Genomic DNA, 16,739 nt, shown 5'->3' with positions numbered 1-16,739 from the left:
TATTTATTAATATGTGGCTCTTTTTGGATTCTTGGTAGCTATAGAAAATAAAAAATTAAAACAGGAAATACATTGGGACCATTGTTTTTGTTTACATCCCTCAGAATGGTGACATGACCTCTCTGTACAGAAATGTACATTATAGAGCGATCGCATGCTTTATCAATGTCTAATTATCTTGTTTTATTCTGCCCCATTTCACAGTGCCATATGACAGATTTTCGCATGCTCAAACTCTAGTTGGACCGTGGCTTTACTCCTGTTTTGAATCTGCCAATATGGTGATGCATGGGCCTTTGTAGCTCCGCCCTCAAAACAGCACAATCTTATATGAATTTAAAGTGACAGTTCACTCAAATACCACAATTTGGATCAAAGCTTAAAAGGGGCCGTTTTAAAGATATTTTTAAACAAAATTTTGGGCTGAACCTTCACATACACACTCTCGGGACATCAGAGACTTATTTTACATCATGTATAAAGGGGCATAATTGGTACCCTTTGATTTTTATAGGTAATAATGAGTAGGTCGCTGGTTAGAGTCCTGGCTTGGCTAGTTGGCATTTCTGTGAGGAGTTTGCATATTCTCCCCATGTTCGTGTGGGTTTCCTCCAGGTGCTCCGGTTTCCCCCACAAGTCCAAAGACATGCAGGATAGGCGAATTGAATAAACTAAAACTGTCTGTAGTGTATGAGTGTGTGTAAATACAAGAGTGTATTGGTGTTTTCCAGTCTTGGGTTACAGCTGGAAGGGCAACCGCTGCGTAAAACATATGCTGGAATTGTTGCCGGTTCATTCCGCTGTGGCGACCTCTGAATTAGGGACTAAGCCGAAGGAGAATTATTGAATGAATAGTAGGCTGATTTTTATCCGAAGGAGGTATTCTGAACTGTCAATGGATCATGCAGAAAAAACAGATTAATTATGTTGGCTTGACAAAGCTTTTCTTTTTAATCTGAGATCAAATTTCTTAACGCATCTCCTCCTAGAACTGTCAAGTTACAACCACCAAACTCACACCAGACCTTCAGGCTAATCTGAATATTTAGGCTTTATCTTTTTTAACAGATCTGACTTACAGTTTTACTTATGCACAAACAAATCTGGGAAAATTTAAATAGACTTTCATTGAGGCGGTGAAAACTTTCAAACAGTAAATGCTAAAGAGCATTTAACCAACATTCACCCAGTTCAATATCTTTAGACCTTCATCAAGCTATCTAGCTATCACTAGCAAACCTAGCAACTATCCTCAAATATGCTAATTCATGCTAGAAACATAAATATTCATCTAAAAACATCATAGAAACATGCTAATTCATGCTTGAAACATAAAAATGCACCTTAAAACAATAAAAACATGCTAATTCATGCCTGAAACATGAAAATTAATCTAAAAACATAGAAACATGCTTATTCATGCTAGAAACAAAAATACATCCAAAAAAATGATAGAAACATGCTAATTCATGCTAGAAACATACAAATTCATCTAAAACATAATGTAAATATGCTAATTCATGCTAGAAACATAAAAATGCATCTAAAAACATGATAGAAACATGCTAATCCTTGCTAGAAATAGAAATGTATCTAAATACATGACAGAAACATGCTAATTCATAATAAAACATACAAATGCATCTAAAACATGATAGAAACATGCTAATCCTTGCTAGAAATAGAAATGTATCTAAATACATGACAGAAACATGCTAATTCATGATAGAAACATACAAATGCATCTAAAAACATGATAGAAACATGTTAATTCATCCTTGAAACATACAAATGAATCTAAAAACATGATAGAAACAAGCTAATTCACACTAGAAACATAAAGATGCACCTAAAACATGATATATACATGCTAATTCATGCTAGAAACATAAAAATCCACCTAAAATCATGCTAGAAACATAAAAACCCATCTACAAACATGATAGAAACATGTTAATTCATGCTAGAACCATAAAAAATTATCTAAAACATGATAGAAACATAAAAATGAATCTAAAAACATGATAGAAACATCCTAATTTATGCTAGAAACATAAAAATTATCTAAAAATGTGATAGAAACATGCTTCTTTGTGCTAGACACATAAAAAATCATCTAAATATGTCATAGAAACATGCTAATTCATGCTAGAAACATAAAGATTAATCTAAATCATAGAAACATGCTAATTCATGCTAGAAACATAAAAGTCTATCTTACAACATTATAGCAACATGCTAAATCGCTGAAACACGTTAGCAACGTGTCAAGTAATGATAGCAGCATGCTAATTTAAGTAGCTTTACCAACCAACAACAAAGTTTGTTGCTCAAACTATAGTCACACATAGCTAAATCTATGCTATTTTACTGTAAATGTGTCCCACAGGTTATGCAACATGCACACATTCCCAATGCATAAAAACATGGTACAGTACAAAATAACCCAGATTTGACTGGTTCCTGAATCAAAGCACTGTAGTGTAAAATGCATCAGCCCATAATGATGCTTCAGTCCATCACTACCGGCCATTCACTGCCAGCATCCCACTTTCTGTACAGTTCCTTTTCTTTTACAAGCTCTCAACGTTTCCCTTACACATTATCTCTCGCTCTCGATATGTCGTCCTTTTTGTCTTCGTTACAAAAGAGAAGCTCTGCCTTTTTTGTGTAAAAAAAAATAACTCAAGAGTATCCATACACCCTGCGGCCTCTCATATGTGCTTGCTTTGGTGTCATTGTGCGTCTTTAAAGGGACACTTCACTCAAAAATACAAATTTTGTTAACAGGACAATATAAAATAAAATAAGTAAGGGGTCAAGCCTAAATGTCCTAGTTTAGTGTCTGCATCAATAGAAATAAAGAAAATATTAGATGCAAGTAAAGCATCTACTACCAGTATATGGGTAAAATGATAGTCCTTCATCAATAACTGTAAGATAAATATGATTTATGTAACACTGAAACAACATCCGTACGTAAAATTTAATCTATTTTTTATGCATTTCAATAACGTGGTGAAAAAACCTGGTTTGAAGGACAGTGGAAAAACATTTAAACTGGATGGTAATAATTACTTTGTTGCTGCAGTGTGAAGTTAAAATAGAGTTTTTAAATATGTTATTCATCATTTTTGTTATGAAAAACAATAAGCTGTGTTACACTAATTGTTCTGATGATTTTTATTTTTATTTTTTTGATGAGAAATCTTTTTTTTTAATGAAAAATTACATACAAAAATGTTAAAAAGTGTAAATATAAGACTATATCCAGAAAAAATAAAATTAAAATTATTTTGTAACCTTTCTATTTGCAAAAATATTGATAATGCACGTTTTTAAATACATAATGTATTTTAACAGATATTCCATTTATCATTTCTAGTGTTTGTTGTTCTTAAATAATCTAAGCATTTAAAAAAATTTAATAATCTCAAATAATATTTTTCTTAATATTGCAAAAATATTGATGATAATACACATTTCATCATTGATAATACACATTTTTTTGCATAATATATATTTAACAGATACTGCACTGTTCATTTGTAGTGTTTGTTTTTCTGGAATAATATGAGTATTTACAATAATCTAATATTCTTCAGATAAACCTTTTCTTAAATAATATTGGAAAAATAATGATAATACATGTTTTCATCATTTAAATATATTGCATAATATATTTTAACAGATACTGCACTTTTTAACTTGTAGTGTTTGTTTTTTTCCTAAGTATTTGTAATTATCTTAAATAATATTTTTTCTTAATATTACAAACATATTGATAATACACGTCTGTATCATTGATAATACAAATATATATTTTTGCATACCATTTTTAACCAATATCGCACTTTTTATTTGTAGTGTTTGTTTTTTCTTAAATAAGATAAGTATTTTAAATAATCTAATTATCTTCAAATAAACTTTTTCTTAAACAATGTTGCAAAAACATTGATCATAATACACATTTTCATTATTGATAATGCACATACATTTTTTTCTTTTTTAAATATTTCCCAAATGATGTTTAACAGAGCAAGGACATGTTTCCCAGAGATGGGTTGCGGCTGGAAGGGTATCCGCTGTGTAAAAACGTGCTGGATAAGTTGGTGGTTCATTCCGCTGTGGCGACCCCAGATTAATAAAGGGACTAAGCCGAAAAGAAAATGAATGAATGAGAGCAAGGACATTTTCACAGTATGTCTGATAATATTTTTTTTTCTGGAGAAAGTCTTATTTGTTTTATTTCGGCTAAGCAGTTTTTAATTTTTTAAACAGCATTTTTAAGGACAATATTATTAGCCCCTTTAAGCTATATTTTTTTCCTATAGTCTACAGAACAAACCATCGTTATACAATAACTTAATTACCCTAACCTGCCTAGTTAACCTATATAAGTTAAGCCTTTAAATGTCACTTTAAGCTGTATAGAAGTGTCTTAAAAATATCCAGTAAAATATTATTTACTGTCATCATGGCAAAGATAGCATAAAGTACTATTTTGAAATAACTTTTCCGAGACCTATCTTTCAAACATTACGCTTACTGGCCACTTTATTAGGTACACCTATACTAGTACCGGGTTGGACCCCTTTTTGCTTTCAGAATTGCCTAATCCTTTGTGTCATAGATTCAACAAGGTACTGGAAATATTCCTCAGAAATTTTGCTCCATATTGACATTGAGCCTCATGAAGTTGCTGCACATTTGTCGGCTGCACATCCATGATGCGAATCTCCCGTTCCACCACATCCCAAAGGTGCTCTAATGGATTGAGTCTGGTGACTGTGGAGGCCATTTGAGTACAGTGAACTCATTGTCATGTTTAAGAAACCAGTCTGAGATGATTCACACTTTATGACATGGCGCGTTATCCTGCTGGAAGTAGCCATCAGAAGATGGGTACACTGTGGTCATAAAAGAATGGACATGGTCAGCAACAATACTCAGGTAGGCTGTAGCATTGACACAATGCTCAATTAGTACTAATGGGCCCAAAGTGTGCCAAGAAAATATCCCCCACACCATTACACCACCACCACCAGCCTGAACTGTTGATACAAGGATGGATCCATGCTTTCATGTTGTTGATGCCAAATTCTGACCCTAACATCCAAATGTCCATCCATCCGCCTCAAAGTTCGACATATTGTGCGTTTAGAGCTGCTCTTCTGCAAACTTCGGTTATCTACATGCCTAAATGCGATGAGTTGCTGCCATGTGATTGGCTGATTAGAAATTTGCGTTAATGAGAAGTTGGACAGGTGTACCTAATAAAGTGGCCGGTAAAATATGTGGCTTAAAATGCATTTAATATATCGTAGGGCAAGCTAATATTTTTTTTAAAAAGTCAAAATATACACTTCTTTCCAAGGCCAGCAAAAAAGAAAACATACATCTATCCATATAAGTATCGTTAAACATAGCTTTAGTCACAGAAAGAGCCTTAATTGCGTTTCTTTCTGATTGCGTGACACATCAATTGCATTCACTCGATCTAAAACATAAGAGCAAACAACAGCCAAGGAAACGGACCCTAAAAACACTCTTAGGTTTCACAACCCCAATCATTCTCCAAACCACAACCAAAGAATGAGGCTGCGGTCTATATTTATACATGAACGTGGCCCTCTCACACAAACTATGCATATATGAACATGAATATACTCGGGTTACATTTGCGGTTCGCTCTCGAAAAGAAAGCAGCGGTTGATTTTTTGACGTCTGCAGCTTGTACAAGTTAAAACATAAGACTGTAAAAACGTCTCTTGTGTACTGTATGTAATTCTACACGACCTTGACAAGACTCTGATCCTATTTGTGTGATCTGTGTATAGATTATATGTTAAACGGCAAGCCTGAACTCTCATAGAGCTAAACTCAGTGAACTCTCTAATACACATAGTGTTCCTTCGGTTGGAGCCAGAGTTTGTCATACTGTAAAAATAGGGCCGCTTTAACAGTTTATCTTTGCCATCAGTCAAAAGCGTCCCACTAAGCTGTCATTATTGCCCACTGTGGTGACAGGTTTTTGCCCCTGGAGCATTTGCAGGATTACCAGAAAACCCATCTACGGGTCAATGCTGGAGGGCACACATCCCAGTGTTTTCTAGTATACAGTAAATCTACTGTATATTTATACTATATCGAGAAGGAATTGTTATCGCGATAATAGTACAGTTGAAGTCAAAATTATTAGCCCTCCTGTCAATTTCTTTTTCAGATATTTCCCAAATTATTATGTTAAACATATAGCGAGGATTTTTTCACAGTATTTCTGATAATATTTTATCTTCTGGAGAAAGTCTAATTTGATTTATTTTAGCTAGAATGAAAGCAGTTTTTATTTTTAAAACCATTTAAAGGTCAATATTATTAGATCCCTTAATATTATTAGCCCCCATTTGTTATCGATAGTCGACAGAACAAACCACTGTTATACAATGATTTGTCTAATGACTCCTGACTTGCGTAATTAACATAGTTAAGCCTTTAAATGTCACTTTAAGCTGAATACTAGTATCTTGAATTATATCTAGTCAAATATAAAGTACTGTCATCATGACAAAGATAAAATAAATCAGTTATTAGAAATGAGTTATTAAACAAAATCTTCAAAACAGAAATTGGGGAAAAATATACAGGAGGGCTAATAATTCTGACTTCAACTCTATATGCAATAACCATATTGCAGGGAAATGCTCTAAATTAAATTCATTTTATGTGCCAAGCATTTGTGTGCTACAGTGGTAGTTCATTCAAATCTGACCAATCAGACGAGGCCTTTCCTATCTTAAGCCCCACCTCTACAGTGGGTACTGTAATGTGAGCCTAGGGCTGAAAATAAATTTGGATTTCCACTGAGGTTTTCAGTCAATCGTGGTGTTTTAAAGTCTAAATGATTGCACCTTGACAGTTTTATTTAGATTTAACGTTCTCAGAAAAAATATCTATTACTTGTTTATTTTAATATGATCATAACAAATGATTTTTAAAAAATCTTATAAAATGGTGTATTGCATCTTAATGGTGTGTTATATCTTAAGAAAAATCGCATATCGCATTTTTTCATAGTATCGTGCAGTATCACACCCCATCCCCCCTAATTTCACTCACGTTTGTCCAATTTCACTCACGTCCCCCCAGGCACCCCTCCGACTAATTGTAAATCATCTTCCACTGTCAATAAGCGTGAGCCATAGCATACTTGCTTTTGATGTACATACATACAGAAAATGCTGCTTCGCAAAGCCAAGTTCGCAGAGCCCTGATGGTGTGATTGAGTCGAACATTGAGTATGTTTACATGGGCAACAATACTTTAATATGATATTAATATGATTAAGACAATACTCTGATTAAGAGTCTACAATGTAAACAGCAGATTTTCATCACCTTAATCTGACTAAAGTCATAACTGAACTTAACAGAAATAGAATTAAGACGTGGAGTATGCATATATTACTGGCATTACTGAAGTAAATAGCACAATCAAACTATTACAGTCATGTAGGACTTTTCACTGCATTTTGTGACAAGATCCACACACCAGGCTGTCAGTCAAGGACCACACACGCACACACACACACACACACACACACACACACACACACACACACACACACACACACACACACACACACATCACGAAATGCAGTTCTATTTGACGTGCGGTATCAATAAAAGCAACACTCTTCCACCAGTCCTTCATATTCGCATCTAATACCCCAGTTTGTCACGGGGGCATGAATGAAATGTTCATAAGTGAAAGTTAAACTGCCAAACTGCAGTTAAAGTCGAGAAATTGAAACCCAAAATTACATGAGACTCCGCAGGAAACGTGAATAGCCTGGTGACGCAACATTCAAAAAGCACTTCACGTAATTATATTATTGTCTTAATCAGATTAAGGCACATAACTTTTACTGATGTCCATGTGAACGTAGTCAGTAGTGTCTTCAAAGTAAGTGAAAGATCCAGATTGGCATCCAGCTGATTTGATACAGAAGGGCACTTTTTTGTCAGACGGCTCACCGGTTTGACTTTCATTCATTCACCGTCATTAGTTTTAAAAAGCACCCGGTTAATTTTATTTTATTTTAATTTTACAGTATATACTTTACTGGAAGGCATTAACTCTACAGGTGCCTGATAGTTAGCTGTGGAGCTAACATTAATCCCTCTAGTGAACACATAAAAATCGTCATCATTTACTCGAGTGCACGCCTCAATCTCTCGCGCCCCCCTTAATAGGTACTGCCCACAGTTTGAAAACCCCTGGTGTACTGCAGCATATGATGGACTTCATATGAGTATAATAAAGTGTATTTCATTTAGTTCGTCCATAATAGCATACAACAGATTCTCTCATAAAAGATGGTATAAAATAGTTTTTTTAATGATACATATGAATGCACCTCCTGCTAATGCATTGATTATTAAATAATAAACTAAATTATTATTAAATATAAGTATAGGCCCACCTGTGAATTTGTTTCCCCAAATGATGTTTAACGTGATTTTTGTTCACAGTATTTCTTGTCTTTTCTTAAGAAAGTATTATTTCATTTAGTTTGGCTGGAATTAATATTATTTTTCATTTAAAAACTGCTAAGATAAATTTTATTAACCCCCTATTTTTTCATTTTGCCTACAGAACAAACCACTAATGCCTGGTTAACCTAGTTTAGCCTTTACATTGCACTTTAAGATGAATAGTAGTATTTTACCAAACAACTAGTAAAATATTATGAACCGTCATGATGACAAAATAAATGAGTTATTAATTAAAGCTATTGTTTAAAAATATGTTAAGATGAAATCAGTTATGCTATATAAATGTACAAAAGCTATATCAAAATATACAAAAGATTATAAACATATGCAAAAGAAAATGACACACTTGAAAATATTAATATATTTTTTGTTATTTGTTTATTTTTTCATTCTGTTATATGTGATATATATATAAAAACCCTCAAATACCCAATAAAAAAATCTAATATTTTCCTCTTTGTTTTCTTTCTTTACCCCTATACAGTGTAGGATGATAAAACCTGTTGTAAAAAAGTAATGTATACACATGTAAAAGTTTGTATTAGATTTGTGCCACTGTAAAACAATTTAATAAAAAAAATGTAAAAACAAAAATGTAAATTTATTATTAGTCACTATCAATCTTTTTTCATTATTCAAATGAGAATAAAATTATATAAAACTAACCTGAATAAAAGGGAAACCCAACAGAAATCTAACTTTTAGCCAGGTGTCTCTGAGTATTGGTTTGCTTGTGTCCAAAGTGTAACTGGCTGTGCAAAAGTCAGAACACCTGCGGGTTCTGCTGCAGTCCCTCACAAGCACAGCTCATTAAAAGTTAGCGATCAGACTGACACTCGCACAGGGTTTGCAGCACATACAATACACTGCTGAAACTGTCAAACCCCATGCTTCTTGTCTTTTTTTTTGTCAACACTTGACCCTCTAACAATAGCACTATATATTACATTTCTATTCTGTGTATTCCTATTCTATCTACCCTTTTTTACTCGTTAGTTGAATTAAAAATCATGCTTTGTAAGATACTGTAAAATATGCTGGGTTCCACACAATCAGTTTACGTTGGGACTACATAAAGGAATTAAGTTAGTTTAGTAATTTAAGTTGAATGAACATAATTTTTCTTTAAAAAATCTCAAGAATTGTGTTGTTTCATTGTGTTGTTAGACTAACTAACTAGGACTTGTCATAAAACTTCAAGTCAAGTTGAGTTTTGTCATAGCTCTACTTGTGTAGACATACTGTGGAACGAAATATGTCTCGCCAAGCTGCATCAATTCATTAATTCATTTTCCTTCGGCTTATTCCCTCAGTTTTCAGGGGTCACCACAGCGGAATGAACCGCTGCTACATAAATAAACAATCATCCAATTAGCACAAGACCAAATCCTCATAAATATCAAGCTTATCTTACCTCTATTATCTCTCTACTTTAGCCTCTAAAAACTAATATCTACTTTTATCTAATATATGATTATTCTTTATTAAATCAAATATCTGTAAACACAAACTTATGGAGTTAAAACAAACTGGAGCAGTAATCTAGCTATACTAACTATGTATATGCTATGCATACTTAACTATACATATATACTAAAACAGATATACAAGTACTTTTACATTAGATCAAGCAATATTGTGCAAAAGAGGTATTGATGGTTAAAGAAAACAAGTAGTGCAATTTGATTTGTGGTATGTTCTCAAGTAAACATTGTTTACTTATTGAGTCCTTGTAAGAGGGAGTTTAAGAAAACTTTATGCATACAGGTGGTTTATCAAACCCACTCACCTGTGTGAGGCACACTCGGATATGCATGAAAATTTTCTGGTGCATATAGAGAGAAGAGTGTTTCTACAGGTGGTTTGTCAAACCCACTCACCTGTGCAAGGCACAATCGGATATGCATGTAAAGTGTCCGGTGCATATAGAGAGGAGTGTTTCTACAGGTGGTTTGTCAAGCCCACTCACCTGTGTGAGGCACACTCGGATATGCATGTAAAGTGTCCAGTGCATATAGAGAGAATAGTCTTTCTACAGGTAGTTTGTCAAACCCACTCACCTGTGTGAGGCACACTCGGATATGCATGTAAAGTGTCCGGTGCATATAGAGAGGAGTGGTTCTACAGGTGGTTTGTCAAGACCACTCACCTGTGCAAGGCACAATCGGATATGCATGTAAAGTGTCCGGTGCATATAGAGAGGAGTGTTTCTACAGGTGGTTTGTCAAGCCCACTCACCTGTGTGAGGCACACTCGGATATGCATGTAAAGTGTCCAGTGCATATAGAGAGAAGAGTGTTTCTACAGGTGGTTTGTCAAGCCCACTCACCTGTGTGAGGCACACTTGGATATGCATGTAAAGTGTCAGGTGCATATGTAGAGAATAGTCTTTCTACAGGTGGTTTGTCAAACCCACTCACCTGTGTGAGGCACACTTGGATGTGCATGTTTTTATAGAGATATGGAGTGATTGTGAGAAAGTGTCTGGTGCAAGTGTTTGTAAAAGTGTCAGAGATGAAAGAGTGTGTATATGTAATTGGTTCTACTGTCCTAATTGGAAATGAAAAAATTAATTAAAATGGTTTAGTTTAAATAATTAATAGTCTATAGGGCACTGGAAAAAATAAATAAGAAAAACAAAAGCACTCACTTTATCTCCACTGGAGTAGAAGAAATACCGAAGACGGACAATGTTACAGTGATCCAGCTTCCTCATGATCTGTAACTCACGATTCTGGTAAAAACAAAACAAAATGAAAAGCATCATGAAAACTGGCATCGAGATGATATTAAACGGTACATGTTAATTTAAATCAGGCTAAATAGTATTGTGCACCTTTATGCTATTTTAAAGGTTGCTGGTTTTGATTTAGACTCTATTACATCCATCTGTGGTCAAAAAACACATATCTATTTCATAATATTTACTGTATCAACAGCTCTTTTCTGAAACTGCTTGTACAAGATTATGGTATTTCTAAAATATTCTGTAAGAAAAAAACCTTTAGCTCATTTTAACCAATAATTTAAGCTCCAGAATTTTCCCCTAATATTAGTATTTGGTTTCCGTTTGATTATTAATTCATTTCTACTTTTTGAGAACTAAATAATAAAGTTTTAAGAACACTTTTATGTGCTCGCAACACACTGTTCCCAGAGAGCTGCAGTGTAGTTATTTTTAATTAACCTAAAAATAACGTATACAGAACGTTTATTAATGGTTATTATTTTTAGGTTATTATATGCAACCGTGAAAGAATGTTCATGGAATGTTGCAGGGTGTTCATGGAATGTTGCAGGGTGGTTATTTTCAAATAGCCCTCCTAGAACTTCCTTACAGGTTATGTTTATTTTAGGGCTTGTTTTTATAAGCTAACTTTTGTATTTCATAGTATTACCTTATTTAAATTAGCGCAATGGAGCAGTTCATGAAATCATGAAAAATGCTCAAATCCAATGAATCAAATCCACATTTGGCGTTACACATATCATCATAACCTGTTGGGTTGTTCTTTATTTTTAAGTAATGATTAATCTGTTCACTCATTGGCCTTTTTCTTGCTGAATGACTAACAACTTTTTATCAATCTGTTTACTGAACAATTAACCACAATGGTAACATTTTACTCATAACAAAGACATCTCAAACAATGTCACCTTTGTATTTAAAATGACATAACTGAGTGAATGACACTAATGACAGTTGTCATTAGCATGCATAAAATGTCATGTGTCATGTCATGATTAGAAAGGTATCGTGACAGTCATATGAACACCCCTTGAAGTAGAGTTACTCTCATTTTTAATTTACACTGTAAAATCCAACAGTCAACGTTATCAAATGAAGTGAGTGTAGTTAACTCAAAATTTACTGAAAGTTAATTCTACTCATTTGAGTTTTAAACTCAGTGTTGAAGGTAATGAGTTAATTAAATACCTCATTACTTCAACTAAAACAGAGTAAGTTCACAGTACTCATATAGATTAGATTTTTAACTCAAATGGTTTGGAGCAATCGGTTTCCTCAAACAGTTTGAGTTGCTTTAACTAATTGGGTTTTACAATACTCAATTGGTTTGAGTTCTCTTCATTTATTGGGTTTTACTGTGCTCAAATTGCTTCATTTACTCAAATGGATTAAGTTCACAGTACTCATTAGGATTAGATTTGAACTTAAATGGTTTGTTGCAATCGGTTTCCTCAAATGGTTTGAGTTACCTTAACTTTTTGGGTTTTACAGTGTAGATATGATATGAGAGTAATTACAGGCTTAAGAAAATGTTAAACAGATTTTTTTGTTGTATACAGACCAAAAGAGAAACGCATGCGTCTTTCCCAGAATGCAATCCAAAGCATAAATAAGTGGGAAAAAAATTAATCACAAAATATGGAAAACTTTTTACAGTGTACCAAAAAGGTTTACCTGAAATCACAGACTACATTATATTTCAATCTTATTTACCCACCCCATCATACACTATTCTCTCTACATTGTAAAAAAGAGATTAGTTGACGATACTTAGTTGACAAAAGAGTGTAAACTCATTGCCTTAAAATGATTAAGTAAACAAATAATGTGCATAATTATAATAATTGTAACAAACAGCAGTGACAACCACTCATCCAGCCAGCAGAGGGAGCCCTCACCTGAATTCTGACTGCCAGTTCTTCGTTGGTTACTTCCTGTTTGGGGGCCATATTAACCTGGCATATTAACACTCAGTGCGAAGTATTGCCAGTATCTGCTGCCTTACCAAGCGTTTTCTCACTGTTTTGTTCTGCCTTTCTGTTATGACCTTTGAGCCTGTGTTTGTTGACTACTGATTTTTGGATTACTGTTTTTGCCTTGGTTGCCGTGGAGGACTTTCTGTTTGTTATTCTGTTTGTTATTCTGAACATTCTTACCGACTCCGATTTAGCTTGGTGATTTGGATTTGTTTGCTGAGATCTATAAACTTCTTGCATTTGGATCTAATCTGTTTCCATGTCGTCACCACCGCCATTGTCACAATAATTAAGTTAAGTCCATGGATTTACTGACTTTTTAAAAGTAAAATCACCTTGTTGCTTTTAAGTCAATGGGTTTACTCATTTTGTTAAAATAAAGTAACTAATCGCTTTTTACAGCACACCAAACAGGTATACCTGAAATCACAGACTACATTATCTTATTTTCTTACCTCATCATATAGTCTACATGTTAACACACAAAACAACAACACACACATTCTACCTTCAGATATTAGAGAACGTTTTTATTCAGGAATTATTTTAAGGAGAAATTTTAGATTAATTAATCAAACTAAAAGATTGTGGATGACTGTTTTCAGTGTTTTTGTTATTTGTCAATGAATGTTATTAAAGGGGTGGTCCAGAGTGTTTTTAAGGCTTGGTTGGGTTTATAAGATGCAAAGCAATGTGTCCTCATGCTTCATTTGTAAAAAAATTAATTTTTTTATATATCCTACTTTGATTATTTACAGCTACTCAGCTAACATGAAGACAACTATCATATTCCCTAGTTCCTAGAGTTGGTTATCTGAGATGTGGAATGCAGGGAAAGCAGCCGCATAGAGAGACAATGCAGCGCTGCTGAAGATTGTGGGTGTTTACAGTGGTTTGAAGAGATAAATATGAATTTGTAGGTAAATTGTTAACGGTGCGAAACAGCATTTCCTGTTGTTTAAATCCTTGTTAACATCCTCGCTACAACATACCTTTAATGCTAGACACTGTGCATGTAATAGATCAATTTTAACAAATAAAAATACTCACAGGTTGTGGCTCACAATCCACAGCTTCTTCTGTTATGGTTGGAGCTGCTCCATCTGTGAGGAGTTTTTAGCCGAATCCAGCACTGAACTGGGAGACATTCTGGAAGCTCTCCTTTGTCAAATGCTAGCTATATATTTTTTTTATAATTCTCTGGAACATAATGAAATTAAACTGTAAGCTCTTCTCTCTTTGTGTCATGTCCCTTGGAAGCCCAAATACAGAAACAGATTAAGCTCTGTGGAAATAGCAGCGTTTGGATGGCATTTTAGCTTTCTCTGCTATAACTATAACATATACATGGCCACGCCCCTTCGCTGCGTGGGATGTATCTTTTAGTAGTCCCCAAACTTTGTTCGCTGTAGGCTTTGCTAATCTCACTCTGTAAAAGCCAATGCCTCCCTTTGAGCGTTTTACATTCAGAGATGCTGTTTATGTTCACACAGCTACATTACACATCAACTAAAGTTTAAAGTATGATATTGTAATGGACCACCCCTTTAAGAAACCGATATGATTGCATGTTATACTGTCTATTGTATACACTGTAAAACATGCTGGGTTCCACACAATCACTTCGTGCTGTCCCAAGACAAATCGATTAAGTGGATTGAACATAAAACAATTAAGTTGTCCCAAAAAAACTAAGGAATTGTATTGTTTCAACTCAAGTAGTTTGAACATGCAGCAAAAGTAATTTTTTTAAATGTATATAGCGTAGGTTTTACTATGAATATAGCCAACACTGCTAATATGTCCTTAAAACATAAATAAATAAATAAAATTTCTTACCTTAAACCTTTTGTCCTGTAGCACCTTCTTTATGGCCACCAGCTCGCTGGTGTCACAAAGCTTGGCCTGATATACGACCCCAAATGAGCCGTTTCCAATGACCTTTGTGTCTGTATAGCTGACCTCCTGAGGCCGGTCGGGACCCTGACCGGGGGTCGCGGCCACTGTCGTCACCTTACCGCCATCTTTATCTCCTAAAGAGACAGGAGAAAATACAATGCAATGTCTGTTTAGGTGTTACTACGCTCATTAATTGTTATTCCTGCGTGTATCAACATTCACCTGAGCTCATTTTCGAGTTAAACACATCCGCTTCACACCTCGTCATGTTTTCATACCCCTAAGTAAGCGCTCGACAATGTGAAAATGAGAAATATGAATGGATAAATTAGGAATTATACCGTTTGAAACTCACCATTTCTTTTAAAACACTATATTTATCACCATTCAAATGTGCTTCAAATGTATTAAATACATTGAAGCCAGAACTATTAGCCCTCCTGCATTATTAGCCCCCTTTATATTTTTCCCCAATTTCTGTTTAACAGAATGAAGGTTTTTTTCAACACATTTCTAAACATAACAGTTTTAATAACTCTTTTCTAATAACCTATTTCTTTTATCTTTGTCATGATGACAGTAAATAATATTTTACTAGATTTTTTTTCAAGACACTGGTATTCAGCTTAAAGTGACATTTAAAGGCTTAAATAGGGTAACTAGGCAAGTCATTGTCAACAGTGGTTTGTTCCAAAGACAATCGAAAAAAATAAACAACCCAGGCTCATTGTGGATATGTACGCAGATTTGCATTTCTGGGGACAGCGAAAAACATAACCGGAGGTACGTCTGCTCGCAGTTTTTGTTTTTGCACATCCACCAGAGGCCACTGTGTGTGTTTTTTAATTGTCAAATTTCTCTCTCGCATCTTTTTCTCACGTAAATCCACCAGAGGGCGCAACCAGGCCAGCTTGCTGTCGACTGACTGACTGACCCACCCACACCCCCTCCCTAACCCCAACCGGTAGTGTTTTCAAAAGCAAAAAGAAAGCTGTCGCGGCCACGTGATTTCACCACATCGTTTTTGGCCTGTTGTTTATTTTTTATTTTATTTTTTTCTGGTTTTACCTGGTTTCTAGAACCATTCTTCACTGGACTCGAACACTGTTGTCGCAGTCACGTCCCAAGTCTGCCGACATGCAGCAAGCTACTGGGCAAACTGGTAACACTGGACAGAGGTAAGCGGTCAGCTGGTAGCGTGAAAAGGAACAGAAGTTGTCGGCTGTGTCATACCGCCCCATAGCGTTTGTTATAAAGACGAAATGCAGCTATACATACATCTGACTACATAATTCATGCTCTCCAGAAATGTAGATAGGGGTACATATCCACAATGAGCCTGTGTTAAAAAGAAATATAGCTTGAGGGGGCTAATAATATTGACCTTAAAATGTTTTTAAAAAAATTAAAAACTGCTTTTATTCTAGCCAAAATAATCCAAATAAGACTTTCTCCAGAAGAAAAAATATTATATTAAATACTGTGAAAATTTCCTCTGTTAAACGTTGTTTGGGAAAATATTTAGAAAAAGAAAAAAATTCAAAGGAGGGCTAAAAA

The 16,739-nt window shown here is 34.6% G+C and overlaps 1 protein-coding gene across 1 annotated transcript in view; it reads right to left on the bottom strand.

Moving 5' to 3' along the window:
• Positions 1–16,739, bottom strand: part of gsk3bb (glycogen synthase kinase 3 beta, genome duplicate b) — a 50,739-nt gene that overhangs the window by 21,539 nt on the left and 12,461 nt on the right. Inside the window, exons 2-3 of the mRNA XM_056456592.1 lie at positions 15,123–15,316; positions 11,209–11,292 (exon numbers count right to left, since the gene is read on the bottom strand). Of these exons, the coding sequence (XP_056312567.1) occupies positions 11,209–11,292; positions 15,123–15,316 (278 nt within the window). The remainder of the gene's footprint in view (positions 1–11,208; positions 11,293–15,122; positions 15,317–16,739) is intronic.

This window comes from Danio aesculapii, chromosome 1, assembly GCF_903798145.1.
Source record: "Danio aesculapii chromosome 1, fDanAes4.1, whole genome shotgun sequence".
In the NCBI taxonomy this organism is placed as follows: Eukaryota; Metazoa; Chordata; class Actinopteri; order Cypriniformes; family Danionidae; genus Danio; species Danio aesculapii.
The sequence above is the reverse complement of the archived record's forward strand: the minus strand, read 5'-3'. Positions and strand labels throughout refer to the sequence as shown.